General features: G+C 36.5%; 1 protein-coding gene across 10 annotated transcripts in view; it reads left to right on the plus strand.

The window, feature by feature from the left end:
• The window catches only part of CTNNA3 (catenin alpha 3), a 562,887-nt gene that overhangs the window by 321,454 nt on the left and 227,042 nt on the right, over positions 1 to 14,391 (plus strand). For all 10 annotated transcript variants that reach the window (XM_075109794.1, XM_075109793.1, XM_075109796.1 and 7 more), the window contains one exon: positions 11,416 to 11,496. In XM_075109794.1, coding sequence (XP_074965895.1) covers positions 11,416 to 11,496 — 81 coding nt within the window. The remainder of the gene's footprint in view (positions 1 to 11,415; positions 11,497 to 14,391) is intronic.

The following is a 14,391-nucleotide window of genomic DNA, read 5'->3' on the forward strand; positions in this document are numbered from 1 at the left end:
TTAGATACTTTTATTTCTTTTCCTTTTTTGCTATACTCTGTCTCGGAGCTGATGACAATTTTATGCAAATTTAGGTTAACTTATAGTATGTTAATTCTTTGGCTAATTAGGGATGTAAATGGTTAAAAAAATGAAATTTCAAAATCTTAATTTAGACAAAAATTATCTACAGTGTTTAAACTGAAAGTCTTGCAGACAAAGAACTTCCAACATAAAGTATGATCACTTACTCAGAATATCAAAATATTGCATGGTGAGTTTGAATTTTTCCATAGGTATATTTGGTTTTTTTTCTGTGTAAAAATAAATAGGGGAAAAAAAAAACTACAGAGGCTTTCTGCATAGAACTGCAGAGGAATATGCCCTGAATAGCAGACTTACTTGATGTCATACAGGATTCTGCAAATCTCTGCCCTACAGGAGGCTGCAATTTTCAGTTGTCTTCCCTGCATGCCATCACATACAGCCTCCCCTGCTCCGTTTGTTAGCTGCTACATTTAACAAATTGGGGTTTTTTTTTCTCTCTTGTAGCACAGAAACCCAGGATCTTCAAACTTGTACTGAGAGTATAATCCAACAGCCACAGTAATGCTCCGGTTTCTCACTGTCCAAATCAATCTGCTAAATAAATGGCTATGCAATGGCCTCTTTCCTAGCAGTCGTCAGTGTAAAAGGATCATTCAAGTGCTCTTTTATCAATCTCTTTCATGTTCTTTCCCCCATTGAGTGCTAACAGCAGAAACGCTCTGAAGTAGAATAGATTTTCTCTAGTTAACAGTAGTGATTTTTTTAAAATAACATTTGAGTATTGAAAACATGTAGTCACAAGCTTCTGGGAATAACACCTTGCAGTCATTTCATTGAGTTGCTACAAATAATAGTATGTTTTATTCAGGGGTTGACTGATAGTACTGAATTCACCTGGTGAACTGATTGCATCAACTATTATTTGCTCTGACAATCCCCAAAACATCTTATGTTACTACCTCATATTTTGTAGTCCTCTGTATAGACAAGACATATATAAAGGAATCCATACAATCTGGATTCGTTATATGTACAGGATGCTAATGAGTGTGTAGCTGAAGTATTTGTAAATTTGAGAGCTAAATGTTCAAACCACTTGCCTTAGTCCTCTCCCTAAAAGCTGGATTTTCATTCACTGCACATTCTTAAGTGACTCCCAGCCTCCTAGATTCCCATATTATATCATAGTATGGTGTTAAACTAATTGCTCTGGATTAGAAAGGGATTAACTAATACCCTTAATATATAATTACATGGAATTACAGTTTTTGTCTGTTTGGGGTTTCAGCCTTTAACTTTTATTTAAAAGTATGGTTATGAACAAAACCAAATCCCTAACATGCACGTTAGCCGAAATGTCCAAACTTTGTCTGGTTTAGAGAAGTCTGACAAGTAGCTATTCTCACAAGGTTTCTGTCTGTAGATCAGGTTCTATCGTGGTTCCACATGTTTGTCTCAAACATCGTCCTTCAATTAGTTCCACAGAAATGTTGTAGAGTATGAGTTATGTCTGAGTGAAAACAAATGTTTTCTTAGAATAATTACAAGTGGAATTTCCTTTGTTTATGGACATGTGCATAGCTGAAATCTCAGCTCAAGGGAATCAGGGAGATCAGTCTTCATTACCCATCCGTGGTGATACAAGAGTACGGTGGTTTTCTGTTAAAGGAAATATGACATGTCTTCTATAAGTGATCATGAATAGGATCATAGAGATTGCTGTGTTAACACATTTAGTATTCTGACACAAACTTCATAACTAAAAAAAGAAATTACCTTCGTAGTTTCACTGTTCAACCTTTGTTATCTCTTTCTGTTACTCTTTGATGGAATGGGAATATAAGGAGAAAGTGTGATGTTATTGGAGAGTGTGAAGGGGCTGTGAGGACTTGAGAGAGATCTTTTTTTCAAAAATGTATTTGTAATCACTATATATATTTCTTTTAAAAATATGTGTCTGTATATATATGTAGTGCTGATTGATTTGGATGCCGTTACACTCCTTTTAAGTCTATTGGAATCTATTTATGTAGTACATAGTGCATTAAAATACCACATCTAACCGCACAGTAAGATTATTTTTGTTGTATTGAAAAATGCAGGGTGTGCCTTTCTTCTGCTTTGATGCAGAAATACCACTTTGGATCTAACTCAGTCTATCCATGGGTACGGAAGAATTCGAGTAGCTTAGCGCTGGACATCTTTCCCTGTTTATGGCTCCTGTTTAAGACCATAACTTTTTGATTTAGAGTCCAGCTAAGACCTTTAAACAATCTGGATGAGAAGGACTGTCTCAGCAGCTCTACTATATTTTATTTTGAATTTTCTTCCCCCTCCATCCCCTTCTTCCCTCTCATAACAGCATATAATCTCCAAGCAATTTATATGATAGTTTATCATAGGAAAGTCTTATGCTGCTGCTGTAGGATGAGCTTTTCCCCAACTAATTTCCTATTTTCCTGCTGTAAAACTGTCGGAACACTTTGCTGAATGGTATTTGGATATTCAATTAAAAACTTCCGTACTAGGAATTTAGAAAATTGCTTCTTAGTAAAAAGCGGATTAACCTTAAGTATGTTTATTGTTGTCAGTTCGATAGTGTGATGGTGCTCTGTTTCTAGTTATGTTTGCCTTTCCTTTCTGCATCATCGGTGAACGACACTAACATCTCATTAAAGGAAATTTAACTTTTCTATTCCCTGCCGATTCCTCCAGTAGTTTTAAAGTTGAAATACAAACCAAAATAAAGTACCATTGGCCTTTATGATTTCTCTATCAAGTGTACAGACCATTATATTTCAAATATGAGGTACCCATGGCTTTTGATATTGCATTAGAAATAGTAAGTGATCATTATATTTGCTTTGCAACAGACCAGTTATGACTCATTCACTTCCTACGACTCTTTTCCCTAAATAAGTATTAAAAAACATGTTTTTTTTTTAAGATCACCTTGGAATCATGCTGAATTTTTCTCATAATGCCAATGTGAAAAAGAGGAAAAAAGTTATATAATGAGATATTTGCCTTATAGATCAGAAAGAAAAAATACAAATTGAAAGAGCATAGGTTCCTCCTTCCCTCCTTTCCCTCACTTTCAAGAGAATCTAAGATCCTTATTCTCTTACCAGAAACCAAGGATCCAGCTCTGTCCTTTGAGACACCCTACTACCCTCCCCAACTCCAGTTGCCTGACACCGATGTTTTGGAGAGTGGATTAGAATGTGCTATATTATGCATATTCCAGCAACATAATTCTTTCTGAGAATTTAGGGTTAATTAGGTTCTGAAAATTTATGCTTTTTTCTTTTTTTTTTTGTTAATTAAAGGGTTAGACACTCTAAATATTTTTTCTGGTTTTTTTTAAGCTGTTTTATGCATGCTTATTTAGAATTAAATTTGTTTTGCAGTACTAGGAACTAGATATAACTGAATGCAAAAAGAGAGTTATACTGAGAGGCTTTAAATTCAAGACTTTTCCTGCATATTGCTAGAGAAAGGGTAACTCACACAGTGAGGAGAGCCCTTGGTACTCCTGCTGATATCGATAGAGGTTGAGGTAATTAATTTCTTACGAGGCACTTCACATCTCTCAGCATTAGATCCATATGAAGCTGTCCATGATGGCTTGAAGAGGAAAAAAATGACAATCTCATATTGCAGCTGTTGAGGAGGAAAAAAATGTCTATAATAAGAAACAGTTCCACATGAAAGATACCTTATTTGCTCAATTGCATATGATTTTCCATGCCCTTGTTGGGTTTTTTACTTGCCTTCCCCCGCCTTTTAAATACACTTGTTTTTCACAGAAATAGGTTCTCTTGAGTGAGGCATCTTTAAAAAAAAAACCAATGCACTGGGTTTGGTTTATCAGAGTAGGGAATCTGTCTTACCAAGTAAATATAGTGACTTTCAACTCAAAATACTTGTCAGTTATTCATTCTTTGTGTTTCCTGTATTAACAAAGAAAGGTAATAAAAATACTTGTAAATGAATTTCATTTTGCAGGCTTTTGATGTGCAGTAAAAATATGCTTTGAAATGCTGTCTGAAAAGGCCTGGGAGCTTTTGCCTTTTCAAAGGCATTTTTGTTCTTTAAAATGTCAGAAATGTCAAGTTCTGTCTTGTTAGAGGATTCCTTGAATAACTTCTAAAACGTTCATTTAAGAGATTTCTCAGGCAGCAGGTAATAAGGTGTCACTGCTGTGAATCCTTAAAGATTTTGGAAAAAAAACCCAAACATGCATATATTTGTTCATTCATCTAAATAGTCCCATTGTTTCAGTGAGATTATTTGCACTCAGAGGGTTATTCCAGTCCACCTCCAGGTTGGGGAGCAAAGAGGTCTTTTAAGAAGTTTGTTTAAAAGCAAGAGACATACTTGAAAACTAGTATTGTAAACAAGTGGCTTCTGTTTGCGTTTGAATCTGACACAAACTTGTCTATTGAGGTCTATAGCTTTGGAGAAGATCATAGTTTTAGTTTATTTAACTCTGCATGTGACCTTCAATAAGGGATCTTGTTTTCTACTTGGAAGTTGTACACTGAGAAGCAAGCTGAAAATTTGAAGGTTAAAATATTGTTTCCATTAATTCTGCATGTAAGGGACAAATATTCCTCGGGCCTAGTGGTATGCAGATTGGTACAAGGAAGTAAAAGAGGTTCTTAACAGCATTTAAATTTCTTTGATTTTGCCTATAGGTTACAAGAGTTTTGTTCCTACTGTGCTGGGAACTGTAGGATTGGGATGAACAGTAATGGGACTTGAAGGATTTATCAGCCTAAAATGAGACAAGAAGGCAGAAAGAAAAAACTTACTCGAGCGGTCTCTTTATATTAGATTGAACTAGGAAGTCAGGTGCGTTTGGGTACAAAGGGCTGTTTGATGAGAAGACAGCTGAGGCTTGGTTTTCATGTTCTGGTAATAGCGTACTTACGGTGCTCCAAGAAAACCAGGGTCTCCAGGGGAGCTGATGCCGGAGGAGCGCCTGCTGCTGTGCAGCGCAGGTTCTGCAGCTGGCCCAGGCAGTGCAGGAGCAAGGGGCAGGCAGGAGGCTCGCACAGCAGCCTGGTGGCAAGCCGATCGACTAGAGTAAGGCTTGCTGGCGGGACAAGGGTTTAGGTTATATGGGCCTAGTTACGTGTCCCTCAGGAGGAGGTGTCAGAGAGAGAGGGAAGCTATCCGTACGGAAATAGCTGCCCTGAGGCCTCATTTTGTCAAGAACTGTTGTGAAAAAGACAGAGGTTATTCAAACACTGCTGCTTTGGACCTTCCATGCTGTATCACGTTGTTCCCACCATCAGGATGTTTCTGGGGCCCCGTTATCGTTCATGTGGTGTAGCTGCCCCAGACGTAGCTCTTCTCACAGGTGTTTCATAGCCCAGGACTCATCTCGATTTCTTTACTCTTCATGTGACCTTCAAGGTGACAAGTCCCTTGCCTTCTCCAGCAAAGAATTTAAGCAGTGAAATTAGTTTTATTTACTTATTGATGGCTGAAGCACTGTGTTAACTAATTTGGCAGAAGCAAACCCACTGTAATCAAGTTGACAGACCTCTTGGCCCTTCTCTATTAGTTCATATGTTTTAATATAAATGAAGACTACAACAGGATTGAACTGGATCTTCCTGTATAAAGGCTTAATTTGGGGTTTCTTTTTGAGACAGAAAAAGACATCTTATTTTTGTCTTTGCACAGCAAATCCATGCATGGAATTTTCCCGAGTAGTGGCAAATTGTTTCAACGCACACAAAAATTGCAAAACTGCTTTTTGCACAACATTTTTTTTCATCACTGTTTTGTCTAGAATTCAAAATGACTTTATAAATCAAAAGAGGAAAACTTTATAAGCACCATGTATGAAAAAGTGTTAAATGGTAAATGCTAAATGCTAATTGTAACAGACATAAAATCTCTGGCACATCTGTAGGGACTGTGACTTTGTCTTATTTAGGTTGGGTGAGGATTTGGTTTGTTTTATTGAGGTACAATGTACAGGACCCTATAATTATTGAGTATAGGATTATTGTCAGTAAACACAGAGCCTGAAGCGATCAGTCATTCAATTAGAGCTCTGACGTTTATTAACTTACCACGGTATTGATTGGCGTTTACCTTTTAGCTTGACATTCTTTTGAATATTTCCATAGAGAACTGATTTCAATAAATGTGCTAGCCTCTTTAAAAATAAAATTGTCCTTGAATACATTGAACTAAATCAAGAGATGTTTATCACAGAGTCATGGTATAGCTGCTGGAGGTAAGCAACAAAAATGATGCTAGTGGCTTAGATTATTTATTTTTTCTATTCAGTCCTCCCAAGATTGTACAAGTGTTTGGGAACAGACGCATATCTGGAAACAAAACCTGTGCTCTGTTTCTGGCCATAGGCCTTTAATTGTGGAAATCTATTTTCAGGAGAGCCTTTGAGTACAATATGGATTAAGTTTATAAAGTTGGTTTTAATCATGTATGTCATTTTGAACATTCCTGTGAAATATCATTGCTTTTGTTTAACTTCCGTTATTGTAAACCAATATGTAAGCCCAGGAATGCAAGATGAACTTGCGTCTGAGTATCCTCAAACATCAGGAATGCTCTGAATCTCAAGCCTGTTTTGTGTGTTTACAAATAATACTTTATAGCGGTGCTTAAGGAAAGAAGGCCAGGATGCCTGTCAAGATAAATTGCTTACAGCTTTGTAGTTTCTGTAGTCAATGGCGCACACAGACATGTATGATATAACTAGGCTTATATTGATGTAGTCTGTTTATAACCTTGTACTGCCCAATAGCTGCATATATTTATTCCTTTAGAGACAACTTGGATGAGGAGGACAGCTCTTAAAAATTCAGAGTGAGGCTCAAGCTCCAGGTTTTGTATTCACTACCCTGACATCACTTTTTCTTCTGTAGGGGACCCAGATTATGCCCACTTCTCCTGTTTGTAGTCTAGATCCTAGTTCAGCGGCTGTATCTTAAGGCCCTGCGTATTGGCATGGATAGAATCTCCTGACAGTGTTGTTGCCATACAAATGCTTGAAGGAATCCTTTAGGACTAAAGTAAAATAGTTTTTACGTTTATAGCTAAGTCTCCAGCTGTTCTGGAATACAGAATTCAGAAGACATCTGATCTCACCAGGGATGTGATAAATTAATATTGCTCCCTTGTACTCCACAACATTGAAAAGCCAAAGTCTACAGATGTGTTTTTGAACATGTATGGCTACTTTTGAAAAACAGTGACTTTATATTTGAAATCTTGATACCTGTTTCAGGTGGATATGTCCAAAATATCCAGGGTGCTTCATGAAGGCCTATTACAATTTACTTTTAAAAGTTTGTGGGTTTTTTTAATATAAAATCAGTATCTGGGGGGACTATTCACAAGAGAAAATTTAAACCTACCAAGCTAGGTCTCTCTCAGCACCCTCTATAGTGAGTAGAGGCTCAGGACCTTCAGAGGTGATGCAAGAGTGATTACTTTCTCTGATGGCTACAAGGGGACCTCAAGGAGTGTGATCTTGCAACATTTAGGTAAATCCTTGCAAATATTTTATCAGCAGTACATGCCCAAATAAACTGGCTCCATTTCACTTGTCTAGATCTTGTTTATTTTAGTCCCGCTAATGAGACTGCGTCAGTTCTATGTTGTAACTGAATTCTTGATTATGGCTAAAGGGGAGGGTGTTCTTTAATTCACATAATCAATACTAATAGTATTTACTGTTGTAATACCTATGGCTGATTGTATCCTTTTAGATATCCTTTTTTAATATAATTTCTTATAAATTTAGCCTGTATCTATTAGCCTCGGTACTTGAAGAGATTAGGTAATCACTTAAGTAGTTCTGCTGAAATCAGTTTTCAGATGGGAGACACGGTGCAACTATTAGGTAAATATTTGTAGCACTTCAGAAGTATAAACAAAGTGAGGTTAAAAACCTTACCAGAATAACTATATTCCTTTGTTTAAGCTATCTCTTCAACTCAATGAAGTATGAAGGTTGTAGAACCATTGGTGTCTTTGTTAATACTGTTAACTGTTGGCATGTACCCACAAAAGACTCCACTGGAGATATGTTCTTGAGTCCTTCAAGGTTGTGTAGCTAATGCAAACATATTAGTTTGCATCTGTGTACCTTGGAGTACAGAAGGATCTGTAATGCCCATGAAGGTCATGATCCCCTGCTGATATAAATGAATTCCATTAAAAACAGTGGAGATAGTGATTTGTTTCAACTGAGAATCTGCCCTTAGATATGCTCTGTTTTAAATGAAAATCTGGAAGGAAAGATTTTCTGCACATGTGGTTTTTGAGTCATTCATCTAATGTTGTCTGCCAGTGTGTGAAATAGATAGGCTGTATTATTGGCAATACTCAGCATTTATCTTCAGGCTATGCAGTGTTAATTAAAAATACTTGTTTTCACTTAGTGGAGTATTAATAACAGTGTGACTTAGTGCTTGTAAAATGTTTCATATATTAAAAATGCATTAAAATAGGAGCTGAATATTGCTTGTAATAGCTTCACAAGGGAGCCATATAGAGCCATTATTACATATATTTTACAGAAAAAGACTGTTGCTGAGTGCAGGAAAACTCAGAGAAAGGAGGAAGCTCAACTGCGTGATTTTTGAAATCCAGCGCCTAAAATAATGTGCATAATTTTACTAGCCCTTTCCTTAATTCAGTCACCCTGTACAAGAATGAACTGTTTCAGGATAGACTTGTTTGTTTTTAAGTACAGCAGCCATGAGAAGAATGTTAATTGACAAGCAGATGCAGAGTGTTGCAAATACGGACGTTAGCTCTATTGCTGGAGAGTGGAACGTATTGTGGAGATGTTCAGGTCATGTTTAGTTTCACAACGCCATTGTTTTAATACACACTTAAAATATTAAATCTGGTAATTTTCCATCTATTAAAACGCGTAATAATCTAGCGTAGATCTTGAACTGTTACTGTCACATACATATTTGAGATGGGTTCTGTACAGGAATATAACCTTAAAGGAATATTTCGGCATTCGAAGGTACTTGGGAGCAATGGACAATACCTTGCAGAAGCTGGACAACACAGTGCGATGCCACTGATATTTAAGACTACTCCCACAGTAGCCATTGAAGTCAGGTGTCCCCCGACTTTAACAGGCTGTACAAAATTTTGAAATACTTAAAGATTTATAAGAAGGATTTATGCAAAGAGCCATGTGGTTTTTTGAGTTTTAAATTTCTTTAAGGAGGAATGAGATTCTGCAGTTATGAGGTTCCCCACATTCTGGTCCTGTCCACATTCTACAGTCTGAAGCTGCATTTTACAGTTATTTAGTTCCTGTGGAGAACATGAAGTGAAAAATAACTTGAATTATAGTTAAGTTTGCTTCCTAGCCATCGACTGTTGACGTGTATGTTAGGAATTTGAAAATGAAGTATTTTTCCCTTGTTCACTGTACAATATTTTTATGCCCCTCGCTTAGTGAGGTTATTTCATATTACCTGTCTCAAAGATTTAGGTCTGCTTAGAGCTAGTTGCATCATTAGTTGCCACCTTTGAAGTTGCAGCTTACTAGAGAACTTTAAAAAAATCCCAATATTTTACATTGATTCTGTCTTCTTAGAAAAATAGGCTCTACATATAAAGCTTTTAAAGGCTGTGCCAATGTGGAGCTGCGTCTTTGTCACCTGAAAATGCATAGGCATAAGCTGAGTTGTATCCACAGTGCTTTTACTGCTCCTGTTTACCTAGCAGTTTAGAAGGGATCAATTTTGTTGTCAAGGCTGACAATAGCTTGCAAAAGTAGAAGAGTCATTATTTACTTCGGTTCCTATGCAAGCATTGCTATGAGAAATGGTCACATTACTGTGAAATACAAAGTTAGTGTCTACCTTTAAGGATTCCTTGAAGGTTTCAAGGTGAAGTTCAGATCTCTCTCCAAGACCTGTGTTTGATCATCTGTTCCCTGCGAAGACTGTAAGGAATTTCAGAAGCAGAAAGCAGTAGGAAAATTTCTAAGTCACCCTGAATATAAAAGCCCCATTTTTTTAAATTGCTCCTTTCAGTTGATAGAGAATGTACTAATAATTTCAAGGCATTTAGAGCTTTACATATTCACTTTTACATAAAAAGTTTTCCTGATCATCTCTAGTCTTTGCTTTAATATTAAGCATATTGCTCTGTTCCCAGATTATTATTTTTTTTAAGCAAGGAAATAACTGTGACTAAAGCATGATATATTGTATATAACAAGGTTATATACCTAGGCACCTACCAAGACATTAGTACTTTCATTTTCACTAGTATTTATTTTAGTATGATTTACAAAATGAGACAGTCATGTTTATAATATAGACTTCCTAGTGTAATATAACTGAAGGTCAAATATTATGATCAGTATACATAGCTATTTCTTTATCATTTGTAAGAATCTGGTACTTCCCTGGAAATGTGATGTGTACTTGCTTAAGACTTTGTGTAAAGACACCTTCACTCCTTGTGGTTTCTTTCCTTTGGACCCGGGCAGTCCAAGGTAGTGAGTAATGAATGATTGCTTTAGAGAAACAAAGTTCATCAGATATTTTGGATTTTCATATAGTTTCTGTACTAACATGAAAAAAAGATTATTCTAAAAAGCTAGTAGACACACAACTATTACGGTAATATTGTATAGAAAAAATGCTGGGCAGTACAATAAAAGCATTAACTACACTTTTCATAAGCTACTAATGATATAAGCACTTTGCTTACAGATGGAAATAAAAAATTAAGATTGTTTGGAAGGTATACAACTGATTCTCTTAAGATCTCAAATATCTCAAGAGCTCAACCTTCTACTGATGCTGAGAATGAATGTGCTGTTAAATGAAGAGATCGCCCATTTTCATTGACAATGTTTGCATTGCAACATCTTGGATATTTTGAAACTCACCTGTTCTGTTTTACAGGAGTGAAATAATGAAGGTTGCAGATTAAAGCACTACCAAACTGCCTTGTGGGCATCTGAATTTTTAAATTGTTTGTAGAGAGATAACTTGTTTTTTCATATGAATACAGTGATAAAGGATTAGCATCAATAATAATAATTATATTAATGTTGTTCCATAAGTAACCCTGGACTATAAAAAAAGAGTATTGCAGCGATTCAGAAAATAAAAAGGGTTTAATGTCATTCCTATATACTGCTAGTAAAGCATGTTTTGAATCAGTGGATTATGCTTAATGCCACAAATTGGCATTCTGTGAATATTATGGTACTGGCTCCTGAAACATATTAAAATTTTAAAAATCCTTAAGCATGTATGATTTACCAAATGCTCTGATGAACCGAGGACATAAAAAACGAGAGATCACAAACAACGATTGTTGTGTTTTCTATCACATTTATTACAGACTGACAAGAAAGAAAGAAGCAATGCCTTGAATGTTGCAATAGATAGTATGTGCAAGAAGACAAGAGACCTCCGCAGACAGGTAAGCAACCTGGGGAACTGAAAAGGCAGATAAGGAGACTTGAAAGATGCTTTCCTAAATTGCTGTTTTCAGTTTCTGTAGCACTGGATTTTGAAAATAAAGATTTCTTCTAGATTAAAAAAGTACTGAAGATAGTTACAGTATTCCACAGAATGAATAGATATTTATACAAATTTTCAAAACTCTGTGAAAAGCCCTACCAGATGATACTGGCTGAATAATATGCGTATGTGCATAGGCAAAACTCTGCATGTGTACATGCCTAAATATGTATTTGCTATAGAAAAATATCAGTAATGTACCTTGGACATCAAGATTAATTTTATTTTAAATAAGCTTGAATTATTACTGGTTGTTGGAACAGATACCTAAGGGACCACTGGGCCACTGTGTCGAGTTCTTTACAGTTGTGTGAACTCTTACAACACAAAAGGATCCTTGGAATACCTGGTCCACAGTCCACCCACCCATTTTGCATCCCGGTATCCTAAAACTAATGCGTGGACCAAAATCTACTTCAGTGTACTGCAGAAGGTGAGCAGTAGACATCAGCTGTGTTTAAATCCTTTCTCTGCAAGGAATATCTTTGAGAAAAATTTTGTTGGAAGTATAGATTGTGCCAGTTTAGAAAAGAGAGAGCTAGAGAGCCAGTAGTTCTTTCAGCCAGGCTGCTCCAACCAGCTATATGAAAATTTATGGCTACACAGAACATGAGCACACGCTGCTTTCCTCCTGTCTCTAGCTGCGGCAATTTATCAGCTCTCTGGTGGAAGAATATAGAATATCCCTCCCAACTTTGTGTGCAGTCTTACAAGCCAGCCTATGCTTCAGGATGATGAATAAATTCCGTCCTGTCTCCCATAATCAGCCAGGGGAAGCCTTGAAAGATGAGATGAGTATAATATAAATATAGTGTTTACAACTAACTAGGTATCCAATTTCTGCTCACATTCCATCAAAAATATATTCAGCTCAGGCACCCGGTGACTTGCATCAGAAGCTCAGCGTGCCTAGGCAATCTCCCGTTCTGTCCTCCAGTCTCTTCCATGAGTTAACTAAACTCTAGCTTATAACAGTTTACTGATTCTGTTACAGTGTTTAAAATCTGTTAACCAATTCAATTGGTTTCTATAAGCCTTTGTAAAATGTTCAGGCTGAATATAATCTTGCCCGATTGATAGTCAATCTAGAACCAGTAGTTTTCTATATCCAGAGTAGCTCTACGGCTTCTTCACATTTTCCACTGGAGAGTATTTATGAGAAATATTTCATCTACTTCCTCCAATTCTGTGTTCATACATGTGATTTGCATAAGAACTGTTTTAGAAGAGTGCTTACTGCACGTCTAATTCCTGATCTGGCAAACATGAAACTGTGAGTTCTGTGCCTGCAGATATGGCAGTATAGTCTTATTAGCTTTCACTTAGGAATGCTCATTATTCTGTCCCCCAGCACTTTTACTAGAAACATGAATAATGTTGTTCGGTTTACTCTTACAGCTTTTATAAAACCTAAAATTTTTTTGAATGATGTTGTGTACCATAGCTGGTATTATATTAGGCACTCATAGTGGATTTGGGGCTATAGTGTGCACAATGTACCCTGCTTTCAGTCAATGCCTGGGATTTCTTCTGCAAGATTGGGGTTGAAGATGAAACCTTATGAGGTTGTATTTTTTGAATCACTTCAGTGTAGTGCACAATAAACAAAACTATCATATATATGCTGGCCCAGTCACTACCTGATTGTGGGTTATGCCATGGTTCCTATGGAACATCTTTGTAGACCACCAGAACTGAAGTGAAGGAAGGGTTGTATCTGGCAAGACTTGAAGGCAAAACTAGCTATCTCAAGAACAGCATATTCTGGAAGTTGTAAAAATCTCTGCCTTTTCCAATGAAAGGATTTGTATTCACTTCAGGAATACAGTGCTGTGGGGCCAGTACTTGTGGGGATTTTAAACTATTCTGGTTTGGTTTTATTTTACTTGTATTGGGCCAGAGATGTGCATGTCATGTCTGTCTGTGCAGTTTTACCTAGATCGCTGCTTCCCTGCCGAGTAGAGCTGTACAAATATTTAGGAAGAAACAGACTTACCAAGTTGTGGAAAAAATTATTTTCATTATTAGGATGAAGAGAAAGAGATATTGCTCCAGATATTCCATCTTTCTTTTGTCTTTTTCCTTTCTTTGTCCTACGTTGTAGTTCTTCATTCTTTAATAGGCTATGCAAGCCACCTTTTGAAAATCTCAGCTTGATGTATTCCTTTGCATAGCTGAAACAGGAACGTAATTTCAAACTTGTTCATATGCAGCAAAGACAGCATCTTTTTAAGAAGATGCGTTTCACTGTTTAATTGCAGGATAGAGGGTTTCTCAGAACAAAATAATAATGACAATTTATATATGAAAGGTTAATTAAATGAAGCAAATCAGTTGAAAGCTACGGCAAAGCATTATATGATGAGAGATAAAATTAGGCTGCTGGTTTGAAAATTGGATGCCTCAAGCTCACCATGGATGTGACTAAGGTCATTGCAGTCACGGGTCCTCAAATAATGCATAAAAGCTGTAAAAGTCCTACAATCTGGGCTACACAGAACCCAAAAATATTTGTCTTGGAGATAATGAATCATCGGCCATGGATTTGGTTCCACAGCTTTTTATTGCTGATTTTTGGAAATTGAAATCTTAATGTTTAAACTGTGATTTTTCAAGGTCACATTCATGTACTTAATTATAAGCAGCCGAGTGTGTCTGTTTTCTTCAGTTGGACTTCTGCAACGCAGAAATTTTAACAGTAACTTGGCAGGACTGGAGGTTCAATGTATCTTGTTCCTGGTACTGAACCTTTTTATTATCTTTTTTCTTTTTATTTTTTAATATTACAGCCTGA

The sequence above is a fragment of the Phalacrocorax aristotelis genome, chromosome 14 (assembly GCF_949628215.1).
Source record: "Phalacrocorax aristotelis chromosome 14, bGulAri2.1, whole genome shotgun sequence".
Lineage (NCBI taxonomy): Eukaryota > Metazoa > Chordata > Aves > Suliformes > Phalacrocoracidae > Phalacrocorax > Phalacrocorax aristotelis.